Source organism: Lynx canadensis, chromosome E2 (genome assembly GCF_007474595.2).
Source record: "Lynx canadensis isolate LIC74 chromosome E2, mLynCan4.pri.v2, whole genome shotgun sequence".
Lineage (NCBI taxonomy): Eukaryota > Metazoa > Chordata > Mammalia > Carnivora > Felidae > Lynx > Lynx canadensis.
The window spans coordinates 36,803,167-36,828,283 of NC_044317.1; the positions used below are offsets into that span (position 1 = coordinate 36,803,167).

The 25,117-nt window shown below is 36.1% G+C and overlaps 1 protein-coding gene across 3 annotated transcripts in view; it reads left to right on the forward strand.

Annotated features, from left to right (window-relative positions):
• Positions 1 to 17,419, forward strand: part of CE2H16orf87 (chromosome E2 C16orf87 homolog) — a 36,086-nt gene extending 18,667 nt beyond the window's left edge. Inside the window, exons 3-4 of one of the 3 annotated variants that reach the window (XM_030298096.1) lie at positions 7,538 to 7,720; positions 13,830 to 14,339. In XM_030298096.1, the coding sequence (XP_030153956.1) occupies positions 7,538 to 7,720; positions 13,830 to 13,870 (224 nt within the window). In that variant the 3' untranslated portion in view covers positions 13,871 to 14,339. Of the gene's footprint in view, positions 1 to 7,537; positions 7,721 to 13,829; positions 14,340 to 15,361 lie in introns of those variants that run through there. The other 2 variants (XM_030298095.1, XM_030298097.2) reach the window with 2 other exon arrangements.
• Positions 17,420 to 25,117: the final 7,698 nt, after the last annotated feature.

The following is a 25,117-nucleotide window of genomic DNA, read 5'->3' on the forward strand; positions in this document are numbered from 1 at the left end:
AGAAAGGTGAAGTTGGCACTATGGGACTAATGATTCAATGATATCATCAAGGACGTGGGCTCTTCTCTTTCTTCTGTCCTGACATGGCTTTCATCTTCATTGTTAACAAGATAGCTATTGTACCTCCACGCATCCCATAAGCATTCCAAGTAGGAAGAAAAGGGAAGAGCAGAGGGACAAAGGGACATGCCAGCTATGCTTACCCCCTTAAAAAAAATCTTTTGGCAACCTCACCCAATTCCACATGCTTGTTAATGGCCAGAACAAAATTCTATGTCCACTTCATCTGCAGGAGAGTCTTAGAATGTGTATATTTTAGCTGGGCCCATTGCTGTCTTGAACAGAATATTCTGTTCTTAATGAAGAGGGGGAGAATGAATATTGGGTAGATAATTAATAATTATGTCATGGGTGAATATTAGATTTCTTGGATCTTCATTTCTCTTCACTTACTTTTCACCTGTTCTCTTTTTTGTTTTTTGGTGTTCCAGGAAATTTCATGGATTTCCGTTTCTAGATCTATAATTTTGTCTTCAGATATGTCCATTATTTAGCTTCTCTTTTGCATTTTAATTTTGAATAGTTCATCTTGTTTTCTGATTTCTTTTTCATTGAATCTTATTTTTTTCATATTATTCATTGTGGTGAATTACACATAACATAAAATTAGTATTTTAATCATTTTAAGCACTAAGTGCATTCATATTGTGTACCTAACCATCACCACTATTAATCTCCAGGACTCTTTTCATCTTCCCAAACTGAAAGGCCATACCCATTAAACAGTAACTCTCTGTTCCCCTTCCCCACTGCCTCAGGCAATATATATATATAATATATATATATATATTTTGTACTTGTGAATTTGACTAGTGTAGTTATTTCCTATTTGGAATCACACAGTATTTGCCTTTTTGTGTCTGGCTTTTTCGCTTAGCATTAATGTCTTTAAAGATCATCCATGTTGTAGCATGTGTCAGAATTTCCTTTTTAAATAATACTTCATTGTGTGTATGTACTACATTTTGTTTATTCATGCCTTGATGGACACTTGAGTTGCTTCCACCTCTTGGCTATTGTCAATAATGCTGCTGTGAACATGGTTGTTCAAATATCTGTTTGATTCCGTGTTTTCTTTTGTATATATGCCCAGAAGTGGAATTGCTGGGTCATAGGGTATTTTTGTGTATATGGTAATGCCATATCATTTTCCACCGCAGCTGCACTATTTTATGTTACCAGCAGCAGTGCCCAAAGTTTCCAATTCCTCCACATCCTCACCAATGCGTATTTTTTTTTAACGTTTATTTATTTTTGAGACAGAGACAGAGCATGAACGGGGGAGGATCAGAGAGAGAGAGGGAGACACAGAATCTGAAACAGGCTCCAGGTTCTGAGCTGTCAGCACAGAGCCCGACACGGGGCTTGAACTCATGAACCACGAGATCATGACCTGAGCCAAAGTCGGACGCTTAACCGACTGAGACACCCAGGCGCCCCACCAATGCATATTTTATATGCTTTTGATAATAGCCATTGTAATCAGTATGAAGTGATAACTTGTGGTTTTGATTTGCGTTTCTCTAATGATTAGTGATGTTGAACATCTTTTCATTTGCCTGTCATCTTTGGAGAAATGTCTATTCAAGTTCTTTGCTCATTTTTGAATTGGATTGTTATTAAGTTGTGTAAGTTCTTTTTATTCTGGATATTAATCCTTCATCTGATACACATTTACAAATATTTCCTCCCATTCCATAAGTTGCCTTTTTACTCTGTTGATAGTGTCCTTTGATGTACAAAAGTTTTAAATTTTAATGAAATCCAAGTTGTCTGTTTTTTCTTTGTTGCCTATACTTTTGGGGTCATATCCAAAAAATCATTGCCAAGTCCAGTGTTAAGAAGCTTTTCCCTTTTTGTTCTAAGCATTTTATAGTTTTAGCTGTTATATTTAGGTCTTCAATCCATTTTGAGTTAATTTTTGTATATGGTATAAAATAAGGGTCCAATTACATTTATTTGCATGTGGATATCCAGTTGTCCCAGTATGACTTGAAAATATTATCTTTTTCTCCTTGAATCGTCTTGGCACTGTTATTGAAAATCCTTTGACCATATATTCAAGGATTTATTTCTGGGCTCTCTATTTTATTCTGTTGGTCTGTATATCTGTCATACTGCAGTACCACACTTTTTTGATTACTGTAGTTTATTAGTGAGTTTTGAAATCAGGAAATATGAGACCTCTGACATTGTTTTTCAAGATTCTTTTAGCTATTTTGGATCGCTTGAGAGTCCATATGAATTTTAGGATTGAGCTTTCTATTTCTGTAAAAGAATCTTATTCTTAATGATACAAAGTCCAATCAGGTCTCTCTAAAGGTATGTATTAGAATGTTTTAAAGATGGTTTTGTCTTGTTTTTTGTGTTTTTTTTTTTAATGTTTATTTATTTTTGAAGGAGAGAGAGCGTGAACGTGGGAGGGGCCGAGAAAGAGGGAGACACAGAATCTGAAACAGGCTCAAGGCTCTGAGCTGTCAGCACAGAGCCCGACGCGGGGCTCGAACTCACGGACTGTGAGATCACGACCTGAGCCGAAGTCTGACGCTTAACCGACTGAGCCACCCAGACACCCCTTGTCTTGTTTTTTGAACTACCTTTCTTCCTCCTATTTTATTTTGTTCTTCCTCTATTACACTTTTCATTTTCCTTAAATTGCTGGTAATCCTTAATTGCCTGTTGATATTTATAAATGAAGGATTTGATTTATCAGTGTAAATAATTAGCATGACTATCGTACACACTGTTTTAAAGGTCTGTTTTGACCACAGATCTCTTTAGTGTACCGTTGGGAGGAGTTTATTGGCAGGCTTTTGGATGTAAATTATACGGGCTGAGTGATCCTGTTGAATTCCATGATTGCCAAAATAAGGAAAGCTTCATTCTGGGAGAGAATGCAAAATCCCTTATAGTACTTCATTTTTTAAATTTTTATTTATTTTGAGAGAGAAATAGAGGGCAAGTGGGGGAGGGGCAGAGAGAGAGGGGGACACAATACTAAGTAGGTCCCAAGCTATTAGCGCAAAACCCAATTCAGGGCTTGAATTTACAACTATGAGATCGTGTCCTGAGCTGAATCAAGTCTGTTGCTTAACCAACTGAGTCGCCCAGGCGCCCCAGTATTTCATTTCTATGAGGAGTTGCCATTTGTTTCTTTCTTCTATGTTTTGGAGGTTCCTTATGTCAGTTCTTAGGCCCAACTCTTCTGCAATAGTCCTGTAGGTATTCTGATGATTACTCATGGCTTGCTCTCCCTTACTGTACTTTTTGATCTGTCCTGGGAGTATTTTGGGGAAGAACAGCTCTCCCTTCTACAGGAGCCATCTTTTGTTTCTAGTTTAGATTATAGTTTCTTCTATTCTGGTTTCTTAATCAGAATCTGTGAGCTCGCCAATTGGCTGAAACTCTGTAATTTCAGGTGATTGATAGCATCCTTTCCTTGTTTCCAGCACTACAGATTTATTTTCCTTTTTCCCTTTACCTTTTACCCGTGTTTATTCTCATTTCAGTGGGATTTTCCACAAAGGGGGGGGTAGATGCTTGTGCTCAGTCTGATTTTATTTATTCAGCACTACTTAATCTGTGTAAGTATAATGTTCTCGATCTGTGAATGAGACAAAGGCCTCCCAGCTTTCATAGAGTTTATATTCTAATGGGGGCCTGAGCATATAAATAAATAACAGATTATAGTAGTAGTGGATTATAAAAAGTAATATGGACTGTGAGACACAGAGTCTTATTTATAAATTGACAATTTGAAGTAAATAAGTGGCTTCATTAAAAGTTTTGGGAAGAGCTTTAGGCAGAAGGATTAGCAAATTCAGAGACTTAAGGGGAGGAAGGAACTTGTTTTAATTAAAGGGAGGCATGTCTGGAGTGTAGTGAACAAAGTGTCTAGCACTATGAGAAGATTGGAGAGAGGCAAATGTCAGGTCTTATAGGCACTTGTAATCTCTCATAAGGAAATTTAACTTTATTTTTTAATACAATGAAAAGCTAATGAAAGATTTTAGAAGGGCAGCTATATGGTTTGAATATTTTAAAGATAATTTTGGCAGCTACAAAATATATTAGGTTTGGATGTTGACCATAGAGGCAAAGAGATAAAGTAATTGTAGATATATTTTGCAAAGAATACCTGTGGACTTTTGTGATGATAGGAAACAAGATGAGTCACAGATAACTACAAATTATTTGGCTTTTGCACCCGGGTGGTACTATCTATTAATATAAGGAAGCTTTGGAGGAGGGAAAATCAAGTTATTTTTTTGATACATTTGAAATGCTTGTAAGATATTAGAGTGAAGCTGTCAGGTAGGCAGTTGGAGCTTTGGAAAGATATCAGTGGAAAGTATAAATTTTGGAACTGTTTGGGTCTATGGATTATCTAGAGTGTAAGTAAGAGAAGAGAGCTCAGGTCAGAGTCCCAGGGCTTTAATATTAAAGGTGAGAACCTGGTGGAGGAAAAGACAGAAGCCTGAAAATCAAGTGAAGAATAATTTAAGGAAAAGTATAGTCATCTTTGTTGAATTTTCTTTCTTTTTTTTTTTTTTAAGTTTATTTTGAGAGAGTGGGAGAGGGGCAGAGAAAGAGAGGGAGACAGAATCTCAAGCAGGCCCTGTGCTATCAGTGCAGAGCCTGATGTGGGGCTCAAACTCATGAGCCAAAGTTGGGTGCTTAACTGACTAAGCCACCCAGGTGCCTCTTCTTCTTCTTTCTTCTTTTTTCTTTCTTCTCCTCCCTCCTCCTCCTCTTTAATGTTTATTTATTTTGGGGAGAGAGAGTGTGTTACTTCTCCTCCTCCTCCTTTTTAATGTTTATTTATTTTGGGGAGAGAGAGTATGTGTGTGTGCATGAAGGAACTGCAGGGAGAGGGGGACAGAGGATCTGAAGTGGGCTCTATGCTGACAGCAGACCAGCCCCATATGGGTCTCGAACTCACAAACCAAGATCATGACCTGAGCTGAAGTCAGATGCGTAACCGACTGAGCCACCCAGGCACCCCTATCTTTGTTGAATTTTTGAGGGATGGTATTAAGATGATTAAAGAAAGATGCTGTTAGATTTGATAATGAATGGTATTAAGATGATTAAAGAGAAACTGTTAGATTTGTTAACAGATGTTTGTCCTTCTGGATGATCAGTTTCATTGATTGGGGAACTATATTGGAATGGATTGATGAGGGAATGGGAGGTTGAGAAACTGAAGACAGAAAGTACAGATATCTCTTTTTTTGAGAAGTTTGGCTAATAATTTAGAAGTTAGCAGGGATGAGTGGGTAGGTGGAAGAACAAACCTAAATTCATTGTTGAACTTCAAAAGGCATACCATAAGCTTTACCTATCACTATTTCCTTAATTTTTTTTAGAAGTTTTCTAAGCACACACAGAGGAGAAAATGGCCAACCTGTCCCCATTAACACCCACATTTACTCCTTCCCTTGCATATTATTTTTAAGCAAATCTCATGTAATTTCAGTTATAAATATTTCATTATATGTTTCTAAAAGACAGACCTTTAAAAACATAAGCACAATTAAAATTAACAATTCCTTAATATTAAATACGTAACTGGTGTTGAAATTTTCAGGTGTCTCATAAATGGTCTTAAAAACTTAAAAAAAAAGTTTTAAAAACCAAATTCCATGTTACATATGGACAATATCTTTTTTAGCTCTTTTTTATCCATTGTTTTCTTTTTTTTTGTTTTTCCTGGCAAATTATATGTTAAAGATACTGTCACTTTTACATTTGGATGTGCTGTTTGGGTCTTTATGGTGTAGGAATATAGGATCACACATTCCTCCAGTGACTTGTTTTTCCTATAAATTGTAATTTAGATTCAAAGGCTTGATTTTCTTGACAAGATTACTTAATAGGTAGATATTCTGTCAGGAGGTTCATTAAAGCCTGCTTGTCTCTGTTTTTCTGATGTTAGCAGCTATTTATGTTTAGTACTTACATCCTTTAGTTCATTTCTGGTTGAAAACAGTATACTTTGATTTTATCATTCTTTCTTCATTTTTTATCCACAATAATCCTTAAATGAGAAACTTCTCTTTATCTGTTGTTTTGTTATCCAGTAAATGGTACAGTTTGAATTCTGTCTCTTTAAGTTTTCAAAATACTCAGTTGGTTCATTAGCGTCTTCCTATCGTGGTCAAGTAGTTTTTGCTTTTGTTTTTGTATTTAATGTCATGTGCTTGTAGTTTTCAGTATATTTGATGTTTCAGCTTTACAGTTACTATTTTTATTGATGCTCAAGTTGTCCTGTAGTGGCCAGGCCTTTTCAAGTTGCCCTTGAATCCTTTAACAAGCCTGGTTGTCTTTGATAACTTGAAGTCTGGAATAATTAAATGTTCTTGCATCATCTGATATCTGTCTGAGATTAGAATTAATTTTCTAAAGATATGGTATTTGGAAATAATCATTACTATTTTTTTTAATTTTACACTAGCCTATTAAGCATAATTATATTACAGTCTTTTAAATTATTCCCTTTACTTCTTGGGATATGAATTTTATTTATTTTGGCCCTTCATTGTGGTTTAGCCATTTGGGGAATTCTCTTTGTTTTTTTTTTTTTTTTTTTTTTTTTTAATGTTTATTTTTGAGAGAGACAGACAGAGCACGAGTTGGGAGGGGCAGAGAGACAGAGACAGACACCGGGCTGCAATTCACAAGCCATGAGATCATGACCTGAGCTGAAGTCAGATGTTTAATCGACTGAGCCACCCAGGTGCCCCTTCTCTTTGTTGCTTTTGAGTTCAGATGTATTAAAGCACATTTTTGTTTTTTAAAATTTGTCTTCTCCAACATTTTGAATTGTTTGGAGTGAGAAGGATCGCTTCTTGCATTATTTAAATCATCATATTGAGTAAAGTTCCCCTATTGCTATTCCATTTAGGGATCCACATGCTCTGAGAATGTCAGAAATGACCTCATCTGTGGCTAAAATGAAAACTACTTATTCCCTAGTGTTTTTATATTTTTCTGTGGATGCCTTCTGTTTGCTTTTTGTTGGTAACCTTAATTAATATATTATGGTTAAGGTCAGTTTTGCTTCTGTGTATTTGACATATTTCGATCTATAATTTGAGTAGGGGGCGAAACGAAATGTTTTGTTTTTCCTTTTGTAATACTTGACCATTTTTAGCTTGGAAGCAGAGAGAAGGAATAAGGCAGAAAGATCTCTGTGGAACTGTGTGAATATGTAGGGACTGAAATTAACCGTGCCAAATAAAGAAACTGGTCTTCTATTAAAATTCCTCCTACCTCATGAGTTAATGTGGATCTCAGTTTGAATTTCTTTTTTCCTATGTGGGTGTCAGGAGCATAGATGTAACAGTTGTAGTTTTATAAAGTATGCCAGACAGCAAACTTTAGTGCTATTTAGAAAGAAAAAGAAGACAATGAGAACTTGGGCAAACAGTTCTTGCTAAGCCCTAAAATATATCACTTTTATTCATCCATACAGAAAACAAGCATGAGGCCAAGAGGAGGCGAACAGAGAGAGTTAGGCGAGAGAAGATAAATTCTACAGTAAATAAGGATTTAGAAAACAGAAAGAGGTCTCGAAGTAACAGCCATTCAGATCATATCAGACGAGGAAGAGGAAGACCTAAAACTGCATCTGCCAAAAAACATGAGGAAGAAAGAGGTATGAATAAATCCAAGCAGTTTTTTTTTCAAGTATTAAAATTTTTCTAGATCCTTAATTAGATAGTAGTAAAGAAAGTGTTTGGTGGGGCGCCTGGGTGGCGCAGTCGGTTAAGCGTCCGACTTCAGCCAGGTCACGATCTCGCGGTCCGTGAGTTCGAGCCCCGCGTCGGGCTCTGGGCTGTATGGCTCAGAGCCTGGAGCCTGTTTCCGATTCTGTGTCTCCCTCTCTCTCTGCCCCTCCCCCATTCATGCTCTGTCTCTCTCTGTCCCAAAAATAAATAAACGTTGAAAAAAAAAAAAAATTAAAAAAAAAAAAAAAAAAGAAAGTGTTTGGTAGGCATTGAGCTCCTAGACTTAAAATCACAACTCATATTTTATTTTTAAAATTTTTAGAAGTTTATTTATTTTGAGAAAGAGAGAGCCTGAGCGGGAAGGGGCAGAGAGAGGGGGGGAGCAAGAATCCCAAGCAGCCCATGTACTGACAGCACAGAGCCCGATGCAGGGCTTGATCTCATGAACTGTGAGATCATGACCTGAACCCAAATCAAGGGTAGGATATTTAACCAACTAAGCCATCCAGGTGCCCCACAACTCATATTTTAGTTTGAAAATATTTCCTCCAGGATAGATGTTTGTTTTAAAAAAAAAAAATCAGAGTTTAATTTTTAAAATCTAAAGGCTTAAATTAGGTAAAATTCACCTTGCTATAAACTGATGATAGCAGAGGGGCACCTGGGTGGCTTAGTCAGTTAAAGGTCCAACTTGGGCTCAGGTCATGATCTCACAGTTGGTGAGTTTGAGCCCCGTGTCAGGGTCTGTACTGACAGAGCCTGGAGCCTGCTTCAAATTCTGTGTCTCTCTCTCTCTGCCCCTCCCTTGCTCACGCTCTCTTTCTCTCTCTTTGAAAAATAAATAAACATTAAAAAAATTTTAAAAAACTGATGATAGTAAGAGTTCAGAGATAATTTTCATATGACAACCCAGAGAAGCCTATTAAAATGGGTGTTTTTTGTTTATTTGTTTTTAAAGATAAATCTGAGTTCCATTAGACTTCAAACTGTTATACTACAAGTTTTAAAATTTTTCTATTGAAAGTATTCTTTAGTATGAATTTTTAAATTGTTCATTGTGTCCTCCCTGCTTTGAGGCAGCTTTGGATAGTTAGGTAAATTCTTCTTGGTCCAAAATGTATTTATATTTCTCCTTACATGTCTTCTCCTTCTGATAAGTAGTATGTCTACCAGTAACTTGTTTTTATGATTAACTAAAACTTCATCTTCTCTTTTTATACATCTTCTAAAAAACTTTTTACCATGGAAATTTCAAAGATGACACAAGAGTAGAGAGACTAGACTAGATGATGAACCCCCATGTGGCCATGAATATCTTTTGAAATTGAGACTGTCAAACCTGTAATTAATGGAAAAAGGGATAGTTGCTCTTTTTAATTACTTAAAAAACCTGTATCAAAATAATTTCATATTCAGTGAAATGCATTAATAATTTCTTGCTGGTGAGTTATACTTTGCTTTTTCAGGCATTCGTTTTTGGGTATTCAAGCATAAGCACAAATTTGTTTTGTTTTAGACATCTGAGTTTTTTTTTTTTTTTTTTTTTTTTTTTTACCTGTTTACCATTTCTCCCTGCTTTGTATGCTTTTTTATTTAAGTTTATTTTGAGAGACAGCGTGTGGGCATGCGCTTCTTTGCAAGAGTGGGGGAGGGGCAGAGAGAGGAAGAGACAGAATCCCAAGCAGGCCCTGCACTGCCCAACCATGAAATCATGAGCTGAGATCAGACACTTAACCGACTGAGCCACCCAAGTGGCCCTCTGTATGCTTTTATTTGAATAAAGTTACTACTGTTAGGGAAAATAAATTTACTGTAAAAATAAATTATATATGGTTTCTTAGCACTGTATAGCTAAAAGGATAAGGTTTATATCATATTTGTATTCTTTGAAGTATACTTAAATACTCCTTAATTCTGTGGGTAATTTTACTCCCATTTTCTCTTTCCTTCTCTTATGCTGCTCTTCTGGAGAGTTTGAGTTATTTTCTTTTTTTTTTTTTTTTTTTAATTTTTTTTTTTTCAACGTTTATTTATTTTTGGGACAGAGAGAGACAGAGCATGAACGGGGGAGGGGCAGAGAGAGAGGGAGACACAGAATCGGAAACAGGCTCCAGGCTCTGAGCCATCAGCCCAGAGCCCGACGCGGGGCTCGAACTCACGGACCGCGAGATCGTGACCTGGCTGAAGTCGGACGCTTAACCGACTGCGCCACCCAGGCGCCCCAAGTTTGAGTTATTTTCTAAACATGAATGTGTTTTTGGGGGGTTTTTGTGTTTGTTTTTTTTTTTTAATTTTTTTTTTTTTAACATTTATTTATTTTTGAGACAGAGAGAGACAGAGCATGAACGGGGGAGGGGCAGAGAGAGAGGGAGACACAGAATCGGAAACAGGCTCCAGTCTCTGAGCCATCAGCCCAGAGCCTGACGCGGGGCTCGAACTCACGGACTGCGAGATCATGACCTGAGCTGAAGTCGGACGCTCAACCGACTGAGCCACCCAGGCGCCCCGGGGTTTTTGTGTTTTAAAAAAAAATATTTTTTTAACGTTTATTTATTATTGAGAGACAGAGAGAGACAGAGCATGAGCAGGGGAGGGGCAGAGAGAGGAGGAGACACAGAATCCAAAGCAAGCTCCAGGCTCCAAGCTGTCAGCACAGAGCCTGACACAGGGCTCAAACTCACAAACTGCGACATCATGACCTGAGCTGAAGTTGGACGCTTAACTGACTGAGCCACCCAGGCGCCCCTGAATGTATTTTTTAATGGGGTGATCAGAAAATCTGTGCTAAAACCTGTTTCAGAAGGGAAACTAGGTAAAGAAAAGGCAACAGGAGGGGAAAAAAAAAAAGAGGTAAATACTGCTTGACCCAGAAAACAGAACATTCTTTTCAGTTGAAGTAAAGGGAATATAACCCAAAGAATGGAAAAGGAATGCTTCTGGTGGTGAGAGGAGATGAGAAAACAGATAATGATGGTCTTTTAGTTGGAGAAATGAAGTCTATCGATAGTTGTGCTAGGACTCTGTATGTACAGGTCTGAATTTTTATTTCATGTTAACTTGAGAAAGGAATTTACTTAGCTATAAATTCTTTTTTCAGGTATTTTCAGCTTATGGTAGAAAAATCTTGAGCTATTTCTAGAGTAAGATATGCTTTTGATTTATTTTTAATACAAACAGGAAGATGCTCAAAGCAGTTTTTGTAGAATAAACTGGAATCTTAATGTAGGCCAGGAGGGCGAGGGGGGAGGAGTAGAATCTTTTAATGTAGTCCAGGGGTCTGAGGGGGGAGGAGGTCAGCAAACTTTTTCTGTAAAGAGCCAGATAATAAATATTTTAGACTTTGTGGGCCATACAGTCTTCTGTTGCAGCTACTCTGCCCTGTCATTGTAGCTGGAAAGCAGCCATAGACAATATGTAAATGAACGGGCATGGCTCTGTTCCACTAAGACTTTATAAAAACAGGTGGCAGGCCAGATTTGACCTTGGACTGTATTTTACCAACCCTTGAGGCAGACCATGTTCCCTAAATATAATAGGGATAAGAAATATGAACTTTTGAAATATCTGTGTATTTTAAAATAGACTTCTGTCATATGCTTCTTAGTATTAAGTAGCTATTTAATTCCATTTTTATTGATTCCTTGCTCATTGGGTGCTTAAAAAGAAGCAAGCTTTACCTTTAATAAGGAAAACCTGACAGTATGTCTAAAAACACATTTTTAATTGACTATTTTCTGTATTTCGAAAAAGAATAGGAAGAAGAGAGTGGGAAAGGGAAGCTTGTTAGACATCTAGATAACAACCTATTTTTATACAATCATAAAAACAAACCATTAAAATTTTTTGGTTGGTTTAAGATAAGTTTTTATTTTGTATGAGGGGAGTAGGATTATTTTGAATATTAGTAATGTTGAGTGACATTTTTATTAAAATATAATGGGCAATTCTGAATATCTTATTAATGAACATAAGAGATTAATGTAGAGTTCAAGTTAAAGTTGGTAGATTGAATAACCACACCTTGCTCTCCACCATCTTCAACTCCTAGTAATATTATAGTAAAGGGCCTTTTTTTTTTTTAAAGGACCAAATACCACAAGGACAAGGAATGGGAAAAGCAGTAGAATTCTGGAAAGTGATCACTGCTTTAGTAGACCCATGAAACCTAAATTGTAAGCTCCTTTGGGGAAAACTAAGAAAGAAACTGATTTTTATTACACAACTGCCTTAAGGTCAGGAATTTGTCCATCAGTTAGGTCTGGAAGTGTAGAGGTGAAGGTGAGGTTAAAAACGAGATTGCTTGGAAGTCTGTTTTTTAATGGCCTGGTAGGGCTGTTTACATCATTTTCCCCTCCTTCCAAATTTATCCTTTGAAAAAGGTCAGACAAAACAGAGTCTCTGATTTAGGGAACACCAGGTGTCATTGAGGGCAGGGGTACTGTATTAAGATCAGGAAGACTATGTGAGAATTGGAGATGGTAAATACTGAGTTCTATACTCAGGCTTTTATCTCCCAGGTAAGAAAGAGATTAGTAGTATCTTCTCTAGGAAATGTGAAAAACCCAAGAGAAAAAGCGTAAAATAAAGATAGTTTCATTAGGGATTTCACAAAGAAATGGCCTATTCAGATCTTCCTAAATTAGTGATCAGAGTCAGGCTCCACAATGTATATGAGCTAATCAGCTTTTTAGATCCCACTCATAAATATGAGCAAATTATCAAGAATTACCCAGGTTGGGGCACCTGGATAGCTCAGTTGGTTAAACGTCTGACTCTTGATTTTGGATCAGGTCATGATTTCATGGTTTGTGAGATTGAGTCCTGCGATGGGCTCTGTGCTGACAACAGGGAGCCTGCTTGGGATTCTTTCTCTCCCCCTCTCTCTGCTTCTCCCCAGCTTGTGTGCACACGTGTTCTCTGAAAGCATCTATATGGAAGGCTAAGACCACATCAACAGGAAAAAACAATAGCTTGGATAAAACAAGTTTTTGCATGAAAGAGAAAAAATTAAAACTATCATTAATGTTCGTGGCAAAAGGAGATATTGTAGTCATGAAACAAGAACAAGATGATATTTAAATAGAAAAGCACGTGTCAAAAAGTACCTAGAAAATGAACTTTAAATCTAAAAGAATATGCATATAAAGATTTGCAGATGAAAAACTTTAACAGGTTTATTGGCAAAATTAAAGAATTGTACTAGAACCTAGAGCAGTAGAAAAAGAGATGAAAAAATAGAATGAGAATGATAAATTTAGAGGACCAGTTTGAGGTCAGCATCAATAAATAACTGATGTTCCAAAAAAGAACATAGAAGATGGGGGAGAAGGAAGTCATCGATGAAATAATTCAAGAAATTTTTCCACCTGAAGGACATTGAGTTTTCACATTGAAATGGCCCACCAAATTCCCAGACCAGTGGATGGTTAAAAGTAGAGATCATGCTGAAACGTACTATCATAAATCCTATCTCTTTTGTTAAAGGAAAACCCCTTCAAGTGCTCAAGGGAAAAAGAGGAAATCAAGATAGCATTTGGAATTAATATAATGCAGTACTACCCAGCAAGGAACAAATTTTAAAAATGTGTTGAATGAGAGAAGCTAGACACAAAACAGTTCATGCTGTATAATGCCATATATAAGTTCAAGAACAGGCAAATGAATCTCTGACGATGGAACAGCAGTTGCTGATGAGGTGGGGGAAGCAGTGACTGGAAAGGAACATGAGGAATTTCCTGTATATTAATGATTGAGGGTGTGGGTTATGTAGGTGTATATTTTGTTAGAACTCATCCAATTGTACACTTAAGATCTGTGTATTTCATTGTATGCATATTTGGCAATAATTTTTTAAATAACTGTACAAAAAGGTACTGGCTTTTTAAAAAAAAATAGTGACACCATTAGAAGACATACTAAGAGGGAATCTATGACTTTTTAGTTGCCCACACTATGGATTAGCATGAAGGTAGTCTAAAGCCAATTTCTAACATTCAGAGTCTCAAAATTTTTGCTACCTGTACTCCCCTTTCTCAGGAAGCTACTGCAAGATACATGGCATCAAAAGGAAGAAGTAAACCAAGAAAATGTCCTGGCATCCAGGACACAGAGTCCAACTCGAGAGAAAGATGGTTATATCCAGCATGATGTTGAAGAGAGATCTCAATGATAATTAATTGTGTAGCAGGTCCAGAAAGCAACCATTTCAGATTGGAGCAGAAGACTTGGAGAGACTTCTTCAAGAAGATAAAATTGATATAATGCCTAACATGTGTAAACATCCTGAAATATCTATACAACTTGGAGAGAGTTTGGGTTCAATTAGTAATGAAAATTAACCAGATGGAAAAAGACAATCTCTTCAGGGAAAAAAAACAATGTGCAGTAAAAGTGAAATCATTTACATAGTTAGAATAATATAAACATTGAATATTGGTCTCATCAAAATTGTGATATAACTGAATTCTAACTTTCTCTGGTGGAAGGTCAATTAATAATGCCTAAAACCACGAAGTAGCATCATATAAAAATGTTGCTTAGAGGGGCGCCTGGGTGGCGCAGTCGGTTAAGCGTCCGACTTTAGCCAGGTCACGATCTCGCGGTCCGTGAGTTCGAGCCCCGCGTCGGGCTCTGGGCTGATGGCTCAGAGCCTGGAGCCTGTTTCCGATTCTGTGTCTCCCTCTCTCTCTGCCCCTCCCCCGTTCATGCTCTGTCTCTCTCTGTCCCAAAAATAAATAAACGTTGAAAAAAAAAAATAAATAAATAAATAAAAAATAAAAATGTTGCTTAGAGAGGCAAAAACAAAAAGAAACAACTGAGAAAAAAAATAGTTGCATTTGGAGAGTGAAAAATGTACATGTGGGGAGGAGGACTTCTGTTTTTTGTGATAAGTTTTATAAAAGTGATTTGAGTCTAAACTTATGTGTGTGTTTAACTTTGCTTAAAAAAGCCAAAATAAAACAAGTAAACAAAAAAAAAACCAGACAAAAATAGAATCTTAGAAGACCCCAAAAAAAGAATTTGGCAGAATGTGCACAAAGATATTTATTGTGATTTTAGCTGGCTCAGGAGATAATATATAGGTTATTTTTATTTCAACTTTCTACCATGAACTTGGGTTACATTTGTAATCAGGAGGGTGAAATTAGAATTAAATGTAGGTTATTCTTATTTCTTGAAGAAGTTAATATATTCATGAAGGTACTGTTGGTGTTCAGAAGGGAACATCTTTAGGATGAGGAAATTTATTTTGATTGGGACAGTGAGCACTCATCCTAGTGAAGAGAAAGAAATACTTGAGATTTTTACAGAAATGATGTAGATACATGAACAGTGTGTATAGAAATATACACAGTTTCCATTTAGTTCATGGCATTTCAGTAACTCCTTTGTGTAATTTCTAAAAATTTTCAGTTTAGTAGCATGATACTATATAACATTTAATATACAGTGTTAGTATTATATATAGTGTTTATTATCATCTAAAGAAATACTTAAAAGCTTTAAGTATTTTTTTAATTACTGAATTTACTGCCTTTATATTAAGCTTTCTCTTTTTCTTTTAACAGAGAAACAGGAAAAGGAAATTGACATCTATGCTAACCTCTCTGATGAAAAGGCTTTCGTGTTTTCAGTCGCCTTGGCAGAAATAAATAGAAAAATTATCAATCAAAGACTTATTCTCTGATATTTGTCTGCACAATGTGTTGAAACTTTCTTCAGGATTACATCAGCAAATTCTCCAACAGTTGTGGACTCTCAGGAGCATTCTGACTGCATCAATAAGGGCCATTGATTGTTTTTTTTTCCCCTTGTCATTTAGCCTGTGCCACACTTTGGGAGCAAAGCTGTAGGCTTGGACTGTTCTGGGGTTTCCTTGTTTACCAAGGAGTATTGTCAGTGTTTTGTGTTTGGGATATAAGTAAGTATATTTACCAAAAACAAAAACAAACAAAAACAATGGATGGCTGTTAAAAGGGTAAAGGGGTAGGGGGTGGGAGTGGAAGAATGAAAACTAGGGAAATAAAACGCTTGTTAGTTTTCAGGTTTGCCACCAGAGATGCAATATTTTAAGTACTTGGAAAAAGAGTGACTTTTAAAAATATATATTTCAGATTTTCAGCACTAACAGATTGCATATATACAGTTCATTTACTTTTAATAAATTGGCAATTGATATTTTATTGAATGGGGAATTAAGAATATAAACTGTAAATTTTGTCTTGATTTTTTTCTTGGCCTTTATTTTTATGACTTAAGGTATGAGTTATATTTTGGGAGATACTTTCTAGACATTTGGGAAGTTTGGGTGCTATATGAAGAAAAACATTTAAGGATATATCATACTTCAGATATAAACATCTTGTTTTCTTGAATGTAATTTATTTATTGGTTTAAAAAAAACCTTTTCTGCTCTCAAGATGGTGCCTGTTAACCTAAACATAAGATATATTTATTACATACAAAATATTTCTTAGCCACTTTTAAGCAGTAATGTTTTATCTGAATGGATGTTCATTTATACATCCTGATAATTATTTAAATTGTTACTTAACCTCACTCTGGAAAAAAAATAAACCTTAATATTGAAACTAATAGATTAATAGTGTGGTATAAGTTTGTGCTCTATGAAGTTGTGAACTATATTTAAATTCTTAGTTTTTCTAGTCATAAATGATAACTGTTTATAGCTGATTTATTTTATACTAGATGCTTTTGCATTTTTGCATATCAATTTAACATTCAAATTTGACCATAACTTCCCTTATTTCAGGTACCTCCCTCTCCCACCCCAGTGGCCAAATCTGTTTGGAAGTCCAGAAGCCCTATTAGTGAAGGTAGTCATCAGCCAGATTTAACTTTAAGAGAATTTCCCTTTCAGTTTCAATAGTAGCATTGGCAGCTTCATCCTGCATCTCCCATCACCTCCCAAAAGAAAAAAAGATTCACATTTTTTCCTATTTCATTTAAATGGTAGCCAGCAGAGGGAGCTTAAGAGGTACTCTAGGTAGGATGCAGAATTATTCTAAGAATTTTCTAAGAATTCCTTTACCCTCAATCCCCCTATTTACCTGCAGGTACTACTACAATTATCTTGTATGCATTTTAAAGCTCTAGTAATAAAGTTTATTCCCAAGCATGCTAATGTGATTTTATCTTTGAAATATAAGAAAACTATTTTTAATTTGACAAAAAAAATAATATCTAAAATGCTTGTGAGTATATATATGTCCTCAGAAAAAGGGAGAAAAGCTTATGGAGTAGGCATCTCTTTAAAGAATTATTGATGTCAGAATCTATCCATTTAAAGCTGGAGACCTTAGAGGAAAGTCATGTTAAAATAGTCATGTATACAATAAGGGTGGAGACTGGTGACTAGGCTGGAGCTTGCCATGTAAAGAGATAATTTATTTCAGATGCTCATAAGGTTAAATCATTGTCTTATTTAAAAAGTTCTTTGGCAGAGGGACAAATTAAGCTTCTCCTATTTGTGATGTAACCTATTTAAAAAATTTCTCTAAAAATTGTATTCTCTGATATGTTTATAATCTATCTCATTATAAAGCTGAATTTGTCTAAAAATGTTGTAATGGCCTCAGAATATATTACTTGTTATTGGTGTTTAAGAAGCCTTTATTATCAGCAGATATCCTAAGAACATAATTGTAGTAATTTAATTATATAATCCAAAATTTATTCTGCTCTAATATCTGTAAGTGATATGTTTATTCAGAATGCCCTAAAATGATTCCATAATTAGATTAGGTCCATTGAAGATATGTTCATTCTTAAATGTGAACAAAATTAAATACAAGGTATTTGGGAGTTGTTAGGTTAAACTATACAAATTTGTATGTTTACCTCCCCCCACCCAATCCCATTGTATTCCAGAGTGTTTTCATTGGGGGGTGGGGGGAAGGACACTTAAATTTTTGAGATTTAATTTTTTTTTTAAACAACACTTCTTACATTTTTATGGGCAGAGAAGCCTTCGGTTGTACTTAATGTAAGTTATTTAAGGAAATCCTGCAAATTATTTCTTCTGTAGCAATCAATGGAAATGATCAAACAGCTTGAGACAGTTTACATCATGATGACATAAAATATAAAATTATAAATGACTTAAAAGTTTAGCCAGAATAAATGCATACTTTTTGAAACTTCAAAAGTACTTTAAAAAATAATGCTCAATATGTCATGACATTTGTGGTGTTTGCTAAAAGTAATATGTACGTGTTTTTTCTGAGATAAGAATTCAAATTGAAAAGTGTTTGACTTTCTAAACTATGGTAATTGCATTTGATTCTCTAATTCTAACTGCAAAACTTTTTACCTTTTTTTGATAATTTTTACATTCAACATGCATATGTTTATCCTTTAAATTTGGAGAAATTAAGCTCTCATGTACTTCATATGAAAATATTAATCAAATTTGTTTGATTCTGCATACAAAAATAAGCTGTGGATAGAATTTTTAAATTTTTTGTACAAATGTAGTTGGGTTTCCTTTTTTTCATCTTTGATTCCTGTTTTTCTAAGCCTTGTTTTTATATTTGGGTATATGTATCTATATATACATGTACACATATATATTTATTTTACTTTTTCTAGTCGTTCTTATGTGCTGGGTTTTTTTAATGTTTTATTTATTTATTTTGAGAGAGAGGAGCACAAGCAGGGGAGGGGTAGAGAGAGGGAGAGTGAATTCCAAGCAGACTCCATGCTGTCAGTGTAGATCACAACCTGAACTGAAATCAAGAGTCAGTTAAGGTACTGAGCCACCCAGGCGCCCCTCTTTTGTGCTGTTTTAATCCACTTAGTTTATTAGTGTTCATTGCTCAAGGATTACAACTATAATAATAATGAGTATCATAACCTACAAAGCAAACTCTCTGGAACGAAAAGTATGAGGTACATAATAGACTTTATGCTAGACTGGAATAATTCTTTTTATCACAAACATTTTCCTTTGTATTATTAAGGAATCTTTTATCCTCTTACCATTAAGAGTGTCATTCCCCTCCCCCTTAATGTTTTTTCAGTGTGCTTTTTATTTCTTTGCCTTATTACACTGGCAAGGACCTCAGTACAATATTGAAAAAGAACGGTGAGAGAGGAAGATACTTGCCTTGATTCTAGTCCTGGGGAAAACGTACTCAGTCTTACACCATTAAGTATGGTGTTTGCCATAGGTTTTGTGCTGTAGAATGCCCCTTATTAAATTGAGGAAATTCCCTTCTTATTGGCTGAGAGTTCTTATTTTGAACATTTGTTGAAATTTGTCAGATGGTTTTTTCCATGTAAACTGATGATTTTTCCTTTAGAAAACTTATTTTTCCCTTCAGAATGTTAATATAGTGGGTCACATTGATTTTGATTATTTTTTTATTATCATTCCTTTTTTCTTAGTTTACTTTTATTTTTTATTTTTATTTTTTAATGTTTATTTATTTTAGAGAGAGAGACAAAATGCAAGTGGGTTGGGGCAGAGAAAGAGAGGGAGGCACAGAATCTGAAGCAGGCTCCACGCTCTGAGCTGTCAGCACGGAGCCTGACACGGGGCTCGAACTCACCAGCTGTGAGATCATGACCTGAGCCGAAGTCGGACACTCAACCGACTGAGCCACCTAGGCGCCCCATTAAGTTTATTTTTATTTTTGAGAGAGAGAGGGAGAGAGGGCATGAGTGCAGGAGGAGCAGAGAGAGAGGGAGACACAGAATCCAAAGCAGGCTCCAGGCTCTGAGCTGTCAACACAGAGCCCACCACGGGGCTTAAACTCATGAACCGTGAGATCATGACCTGAATCAAAGTTGGACGCTTAACCAACTGAGCCACCCAGGTGCCCTAGGCTGACAGTTCTTAGAGCACATTAAAAACTCCCTCACTTCCTTCTGGCCTCCATGGCTTACAAGAAATATGCAGCCATTCAAATAATTTTTCATCCTTTTAAAGCATTATTATTTTTTGGCTGCTTTCAGCACTTTTTGTCCTTTTTATCAGTTTGATTATGATATGTCTGGGTATGGCTTTTTCTGGCTTTTTATTTTCTGTGTGAGGTTTTGTGAGCTTCTTGAATGTGTAAGTACATATCTTTCATCAAATACATAAAATTCTTAGCTATTCAGATATTTTTGCTGTTCTACCTCCTTTCTCAAACTCTGACTGAGACTCCAAAGATTTTAGACTTTTTGGTATTGTCTCACAGATCCCAAGGGCTCCCTTCATTTATTTTTTTCATTTTTTACTGCTCTGTTTGGATTGGATAGTTTCCAATTGGATAGTTTTGGATAGTCAAGTTTACTGACTCCCCTTTTATCTCCAGTCTGCTTAGTTCATCCAGTGAATTTATTTTTATTTTTGTAATTTTTTATTTCTATAATTGCCATTTGGCTTTTCTTTAGATTTTATATTCCCTTTCTGAAACTTTCTATCTTTTCATTTGTTTCAAAAATGTTCACTTTGGGGCGCCTGGGTGGCTCAGTCAGTTGAGTGACTGACTCTTGATTTTGGCTCAGTTTGTGATTTCTGGGTAATGAGATTGAGCCCCGCGTTGTGGAGCCTGCTTAGAATTCCCTCTACGCACTGGTGCGTGCACTCTCTTCCCAAAAGAAAAAAAAAATGATCGCCTTTAGCGTATGATTATAATAGCTGCCTTAACATCTTTTCTCCGGTTATTCTAAAATTTGTGTCCTGTCGTAATTGGTTTCTGTTGATTTTTGAGTTGAAGTTTTCTTAGTTCTTTGTGTTGTAAGTAATATTGGACTTTATCTTTGATATTTCAAATATTGTATATGAATCTCTGGGTAACTAAGAACAGTAGTCAGCCAAGTGGTTCAGGCTGCACATTTTGATGGAACCTCTGGTTCCAGTATCCGTTCAGTTTCTAAGTGATTGCAGTACTATTTAGATCAGTTCTGCATGTGTACTACTCTGGCAAGTCAGACCTAGTTCTACTGTGTAACTCCCTTCTCAAAACTTGTGCTGTGTTATTTAGGGTCAGATCCATTGCATACACAGCTCAGAGGTAAGCCCAATAAATCACAACTCTGGGATCACACTCTTCATTTTCCTATTTTTTACAGTCTTGACACTTTCTGGCTCATTAGAACCTCCCTTCTCAGTCTTTCATCTAAAAAGCTGAGGCTTTAGTTTCTTCCTTCTGCTGTACACTTCCGGGGACTGCATCTGTGGTGAAAAGGTAACAAGGCAGGGAAGAAAAGCAATGGGGATTTACCCACACTTGGGATCATAACTCATGGTGCAAGAGAAGGGATCCATTTACTCTGAATGCTCTGAGATTTAAGTGCCTTACCAGGTGTGGTTGCTGTGGTATATCATCTGGGACCTGGAGTGATGAAAAAGGGAGAAAACAAGGGGGAGAAAAAAAAAGACATGACCCACCCTCTCTGACCTTTAGGAGTTTCCCACTCTTGAGATCAGAAGGGGAGGGCTTCTGTTGGCTTCTTTTGTGTGCATTTGGTGCATACTTCCATGGAAGTTCACATTCAGACTGCCTTTGGCTCCAAGCTAGACAGTAACTAGAGGATTATAAAGTCTTCGCCATTTCTGTGGAATTTAGAATTTGGGTCTGCTTTCCTAATTTGTCTGCTACTAGCATTTATATTTCAGAGTCTTCAGGATATGCTCCATGCATTCTTTCCAGGATTTAAAGTTATATTCAGTGGGAGAGGCAGGTGTATCCTTACTCTTATTTGCCTTAGAATTGGAGCCTCACAGTTGTTTTTTGTTTTGTTTTGTTTTGTTTTGTTTCAGTTCAAATAAGATCAGGTGCACCTGGGTGGCTCAGTCGATTAAGTGTTTGACTCTTGGTTTTAGCTCAGGTTATGATCTTAGTCATGAGATCAAGTCCCATGTCAGGCTCCACGCCCAGCGTGGGATTTTCTCTCTCCTCCCCTGCTTGTGTACATGCTCTCTCTCTTAACAACAACAAACAAGATCATATGTCACTACCTACAATATGTCTTAGAGTTCTTCCTATGTCTCATAGAGTTCTTTACTTTGGAACTTTATGAAGATAATGTTGAGTTAACTGGACTCCCTCCATAAATAAGAAATACTACATATGTGTGGATAAATGTAGCTAAAGTATAATAGATTCAGGAACCACTTTCCAATTTTTCTTTAAGAAAATAGTAATTTTTGACTGTGGTAAAAAGACTTATTCTCCAGTCTACAGTCTCTATTATATAACAACTCATGATTCACATTCTAGAGTGTTATTTTATATGTTAGCATACTCATAAGTTGTAATCTTTGAGTAATGGCCAGAATTGTTGCCCTCCAATATGCTTTGCAAAATAGTAGCTATATGATGCTGCATCTCTAATCCGAGTGTTCTCTTTGGTGACAGTATGTGCTATGGCAGTGGTCTTCAAGCTGGGAAATAAAAACACTTTCCACAGGGATGCAAAGGTCCTGATAATTTTAAAATATATTTTGAGATAAAATTCGCATACCATACAATTCACCCAAAGTACACCTTTGGTATGTTATGATAAGAAATTGTGGCAAAACAGGCATAACAAAATTTCCATTTTAACTACTTTTTTAAGTTTATTTTTGAGAGAGAGTGAGAGCAGGGGAGGGGCAGAGAGGGAGAGAGAGAAAGAGAATATCAAGCAGGTTCTGCATGTTAACTGCAGAGCCCAACATGGAGCTCAATCTCACAACCGTGAGATCATGACACGAACTGAAGTCAAGAGTCAGATGCTTAACCAACTGAGCCACACAGGCACCCCTATTTTAACCATTTTTAAGTGTACAATTTAGGGGCACTACATTCACAGTGGCAATCATTGTAAAACTTTTGTCACCCCAAATAAAAGCTCTGTAACTATTAGGCAATAGCTTACCATTCCCCCTTTCCCTAGCCCATGGTAAGCTTTAATCTACTTTCTCCAAATTTGCTTATTCTAGATATTTCATATGAGTGGAATCATATAATATTTGTCCTTCTTTTCTCCAGCTTATTTCACTTGGCACGATTTTTTCAAGACATCCATGTTGTATCCTATATCAAAACTTCATTACTTTTTATGGATGAATAATACTCCATTTTATGTGTATACTACATTTTCATTTATCCATTCATTTGTTGATAGATCCTTTGGTTCCATTGACATACAAGTTTATGTTGGAGTCCCTCTTTCAGTTCCTTTGGTTATAAACCTAGGGGTGGAATTGTTGGATCATATGGTAATTTTATATTTAGCTTTTTGAGGAACTATTTTCCATAGTGGTAAACTATTTTCCAGTTTACATTCTCACCAGCAATGTACATAATTCAGCAATTTCTCTACATCCTTGCCAACACTTGTTTTTTTGTTTTTTTATTATTATAGCTATCCTAGTAGTGGTATCTCATTGTAGTTTTTATTTGCATCTGCCTAACCACTGATGATGCTGAAGATCTTCATGTGCATATTAACCATTTTCATATCTTTGGAAAAATGTCCATTCAACTCCTTTGCACATTTCAAACTGGGTTGTGTTTTTGTTGTAGGAGTTCTTTATATCTTCTGCATATTAAACCTGTATCAGATAGGTGATCGGCAAATATTTCCTTTCATCGTATAGATTATCTTTTTACTTTTTTTTGTCTTTTTACTTTCTTGATAGTGTCCTTGATGGACATGTTTTAATTTTTTTTCATGAAATGCCTGTTTAATTTTTATTGAAATATAATTAAGATACAATGTCATGTTTCAGATATACAACATTGATTTGACAGTTCTATACATTACTCAGTGCTCACCACAGTAAGTGTAGCCACCATCTCTTACCATAATGTTATAACGGTATTATTTATTAACTAAATTCCCTATGCTGTGCTTTTTAGCTCCATGACTAATTTATTTTATAACTGTAGGTTTTTACCTCTTAATCTCTCCCCTTTATCTGTTCCGCCCTTCCATTCACTCACTTCTCCTCTGGCAACAACAGTTCTCTGTATTAAAGAGTGTTTTATTTGTTCATTTGTTTGGTTTTAGAGTCCACATGTAAGTGTAATCGTGTGGTCTTTGTCCAAAAGTTTTTAATCTTGATGCTTAGGTTATCTGCTTTTTGTTGTTGCTTGTGCTATAATGTTTTATTTATAAATCCATTGCCAAATCCAAGGTCATAAAGATTTACCCCTATGTTTTCTTCCAGGTGCTTTTTGGTTTTAGCTCTTCTATTTAGTTTGTTGATCCATTTTCAGTTAATGTTTTTTAATATTTATTTATTTTTTCTTTTAAAAAAAAATTTTTTTCACGTTTATTTATTTTTGAGACAGAGAGAGAGAGAGCATGAACAGGGGAGGGTCAGAGAAAGAGGGAGACACAGAATCCAAAACAGGCTCCAGTCCCTGAGCTGTCAGCCCAGAGCCCGACGCGGGGCTCGAACCCACGGGCCGCGAGGTCACGACCTGAGCCGAAGTCAGACGCCTACCCGACTGAGCCACCCAGGCACCCCAATATTTATTTATTTTGAGAGAGAGTGCAAGTGGGGGAGGGGCAGAGAGAAAAGGAGAGAAAGAATCCCAAGCAGGCTCCATGCTTAATGCGGACCCCAATGTAGAGCTTGATCTCATGGCCATGAGATTGGCCTATAATTTTCTTGTAGTGTTCTATGGTTTTGGTAATGCTGGCCTTGTAAAATGACTTTGGAAATGTTCCCTCTTCATCTTTTTGGAAGAGTTTGGGAAGGGTTGGTATTCTTTAGATGTTTGGTAGAATTCAGCAGTAAAGCCATATGGTTCTGGAATTTTCTTTGGAGTTTTTTACTGACTCAGTAATCTTTCTAGTAACTGGACTGCTCAGATTTTCTATTTCTTCATATTTAGCCTTGGTAAATTGAATGTTTCTAGAAATTTATCCATTTCTTCCAGGTTGCCCAATTTGTAAGTGTGTAATTGTTCATTGTAGTCTATTCTGGTCTTTTGTACTTCTGTGAAATCAATTGTAATGTCTCTTTAATTTCTAATTTTATTTGAGTCCTTTCTCTCTCTTTGTAAGTCTAGCTAAAGGTTTCTGTATATTGTTTGTTTTCAAAAACCAGCTTAGTTTCGTTTGATCTTTTGATTTCTCCTTTGACTCATTGGTTGTTCAGGAGCATGGTTTAATCTCTACATATTTGTGAATTTCCAGCTTTCTTCCTGTTAACTAATTTCTACTTTTATACTGTTGTGGTTGGAAAAGATACTTGGACTGATTTTAATCTTCTTAAATTTGATAAGACCTATTTGTGCTTATTATGTGGTCTATCTTAGAGAGTGTTCAGTGTGATTTTGAGAATAATGTGTATTCTGCTGTTGGATGTTCTG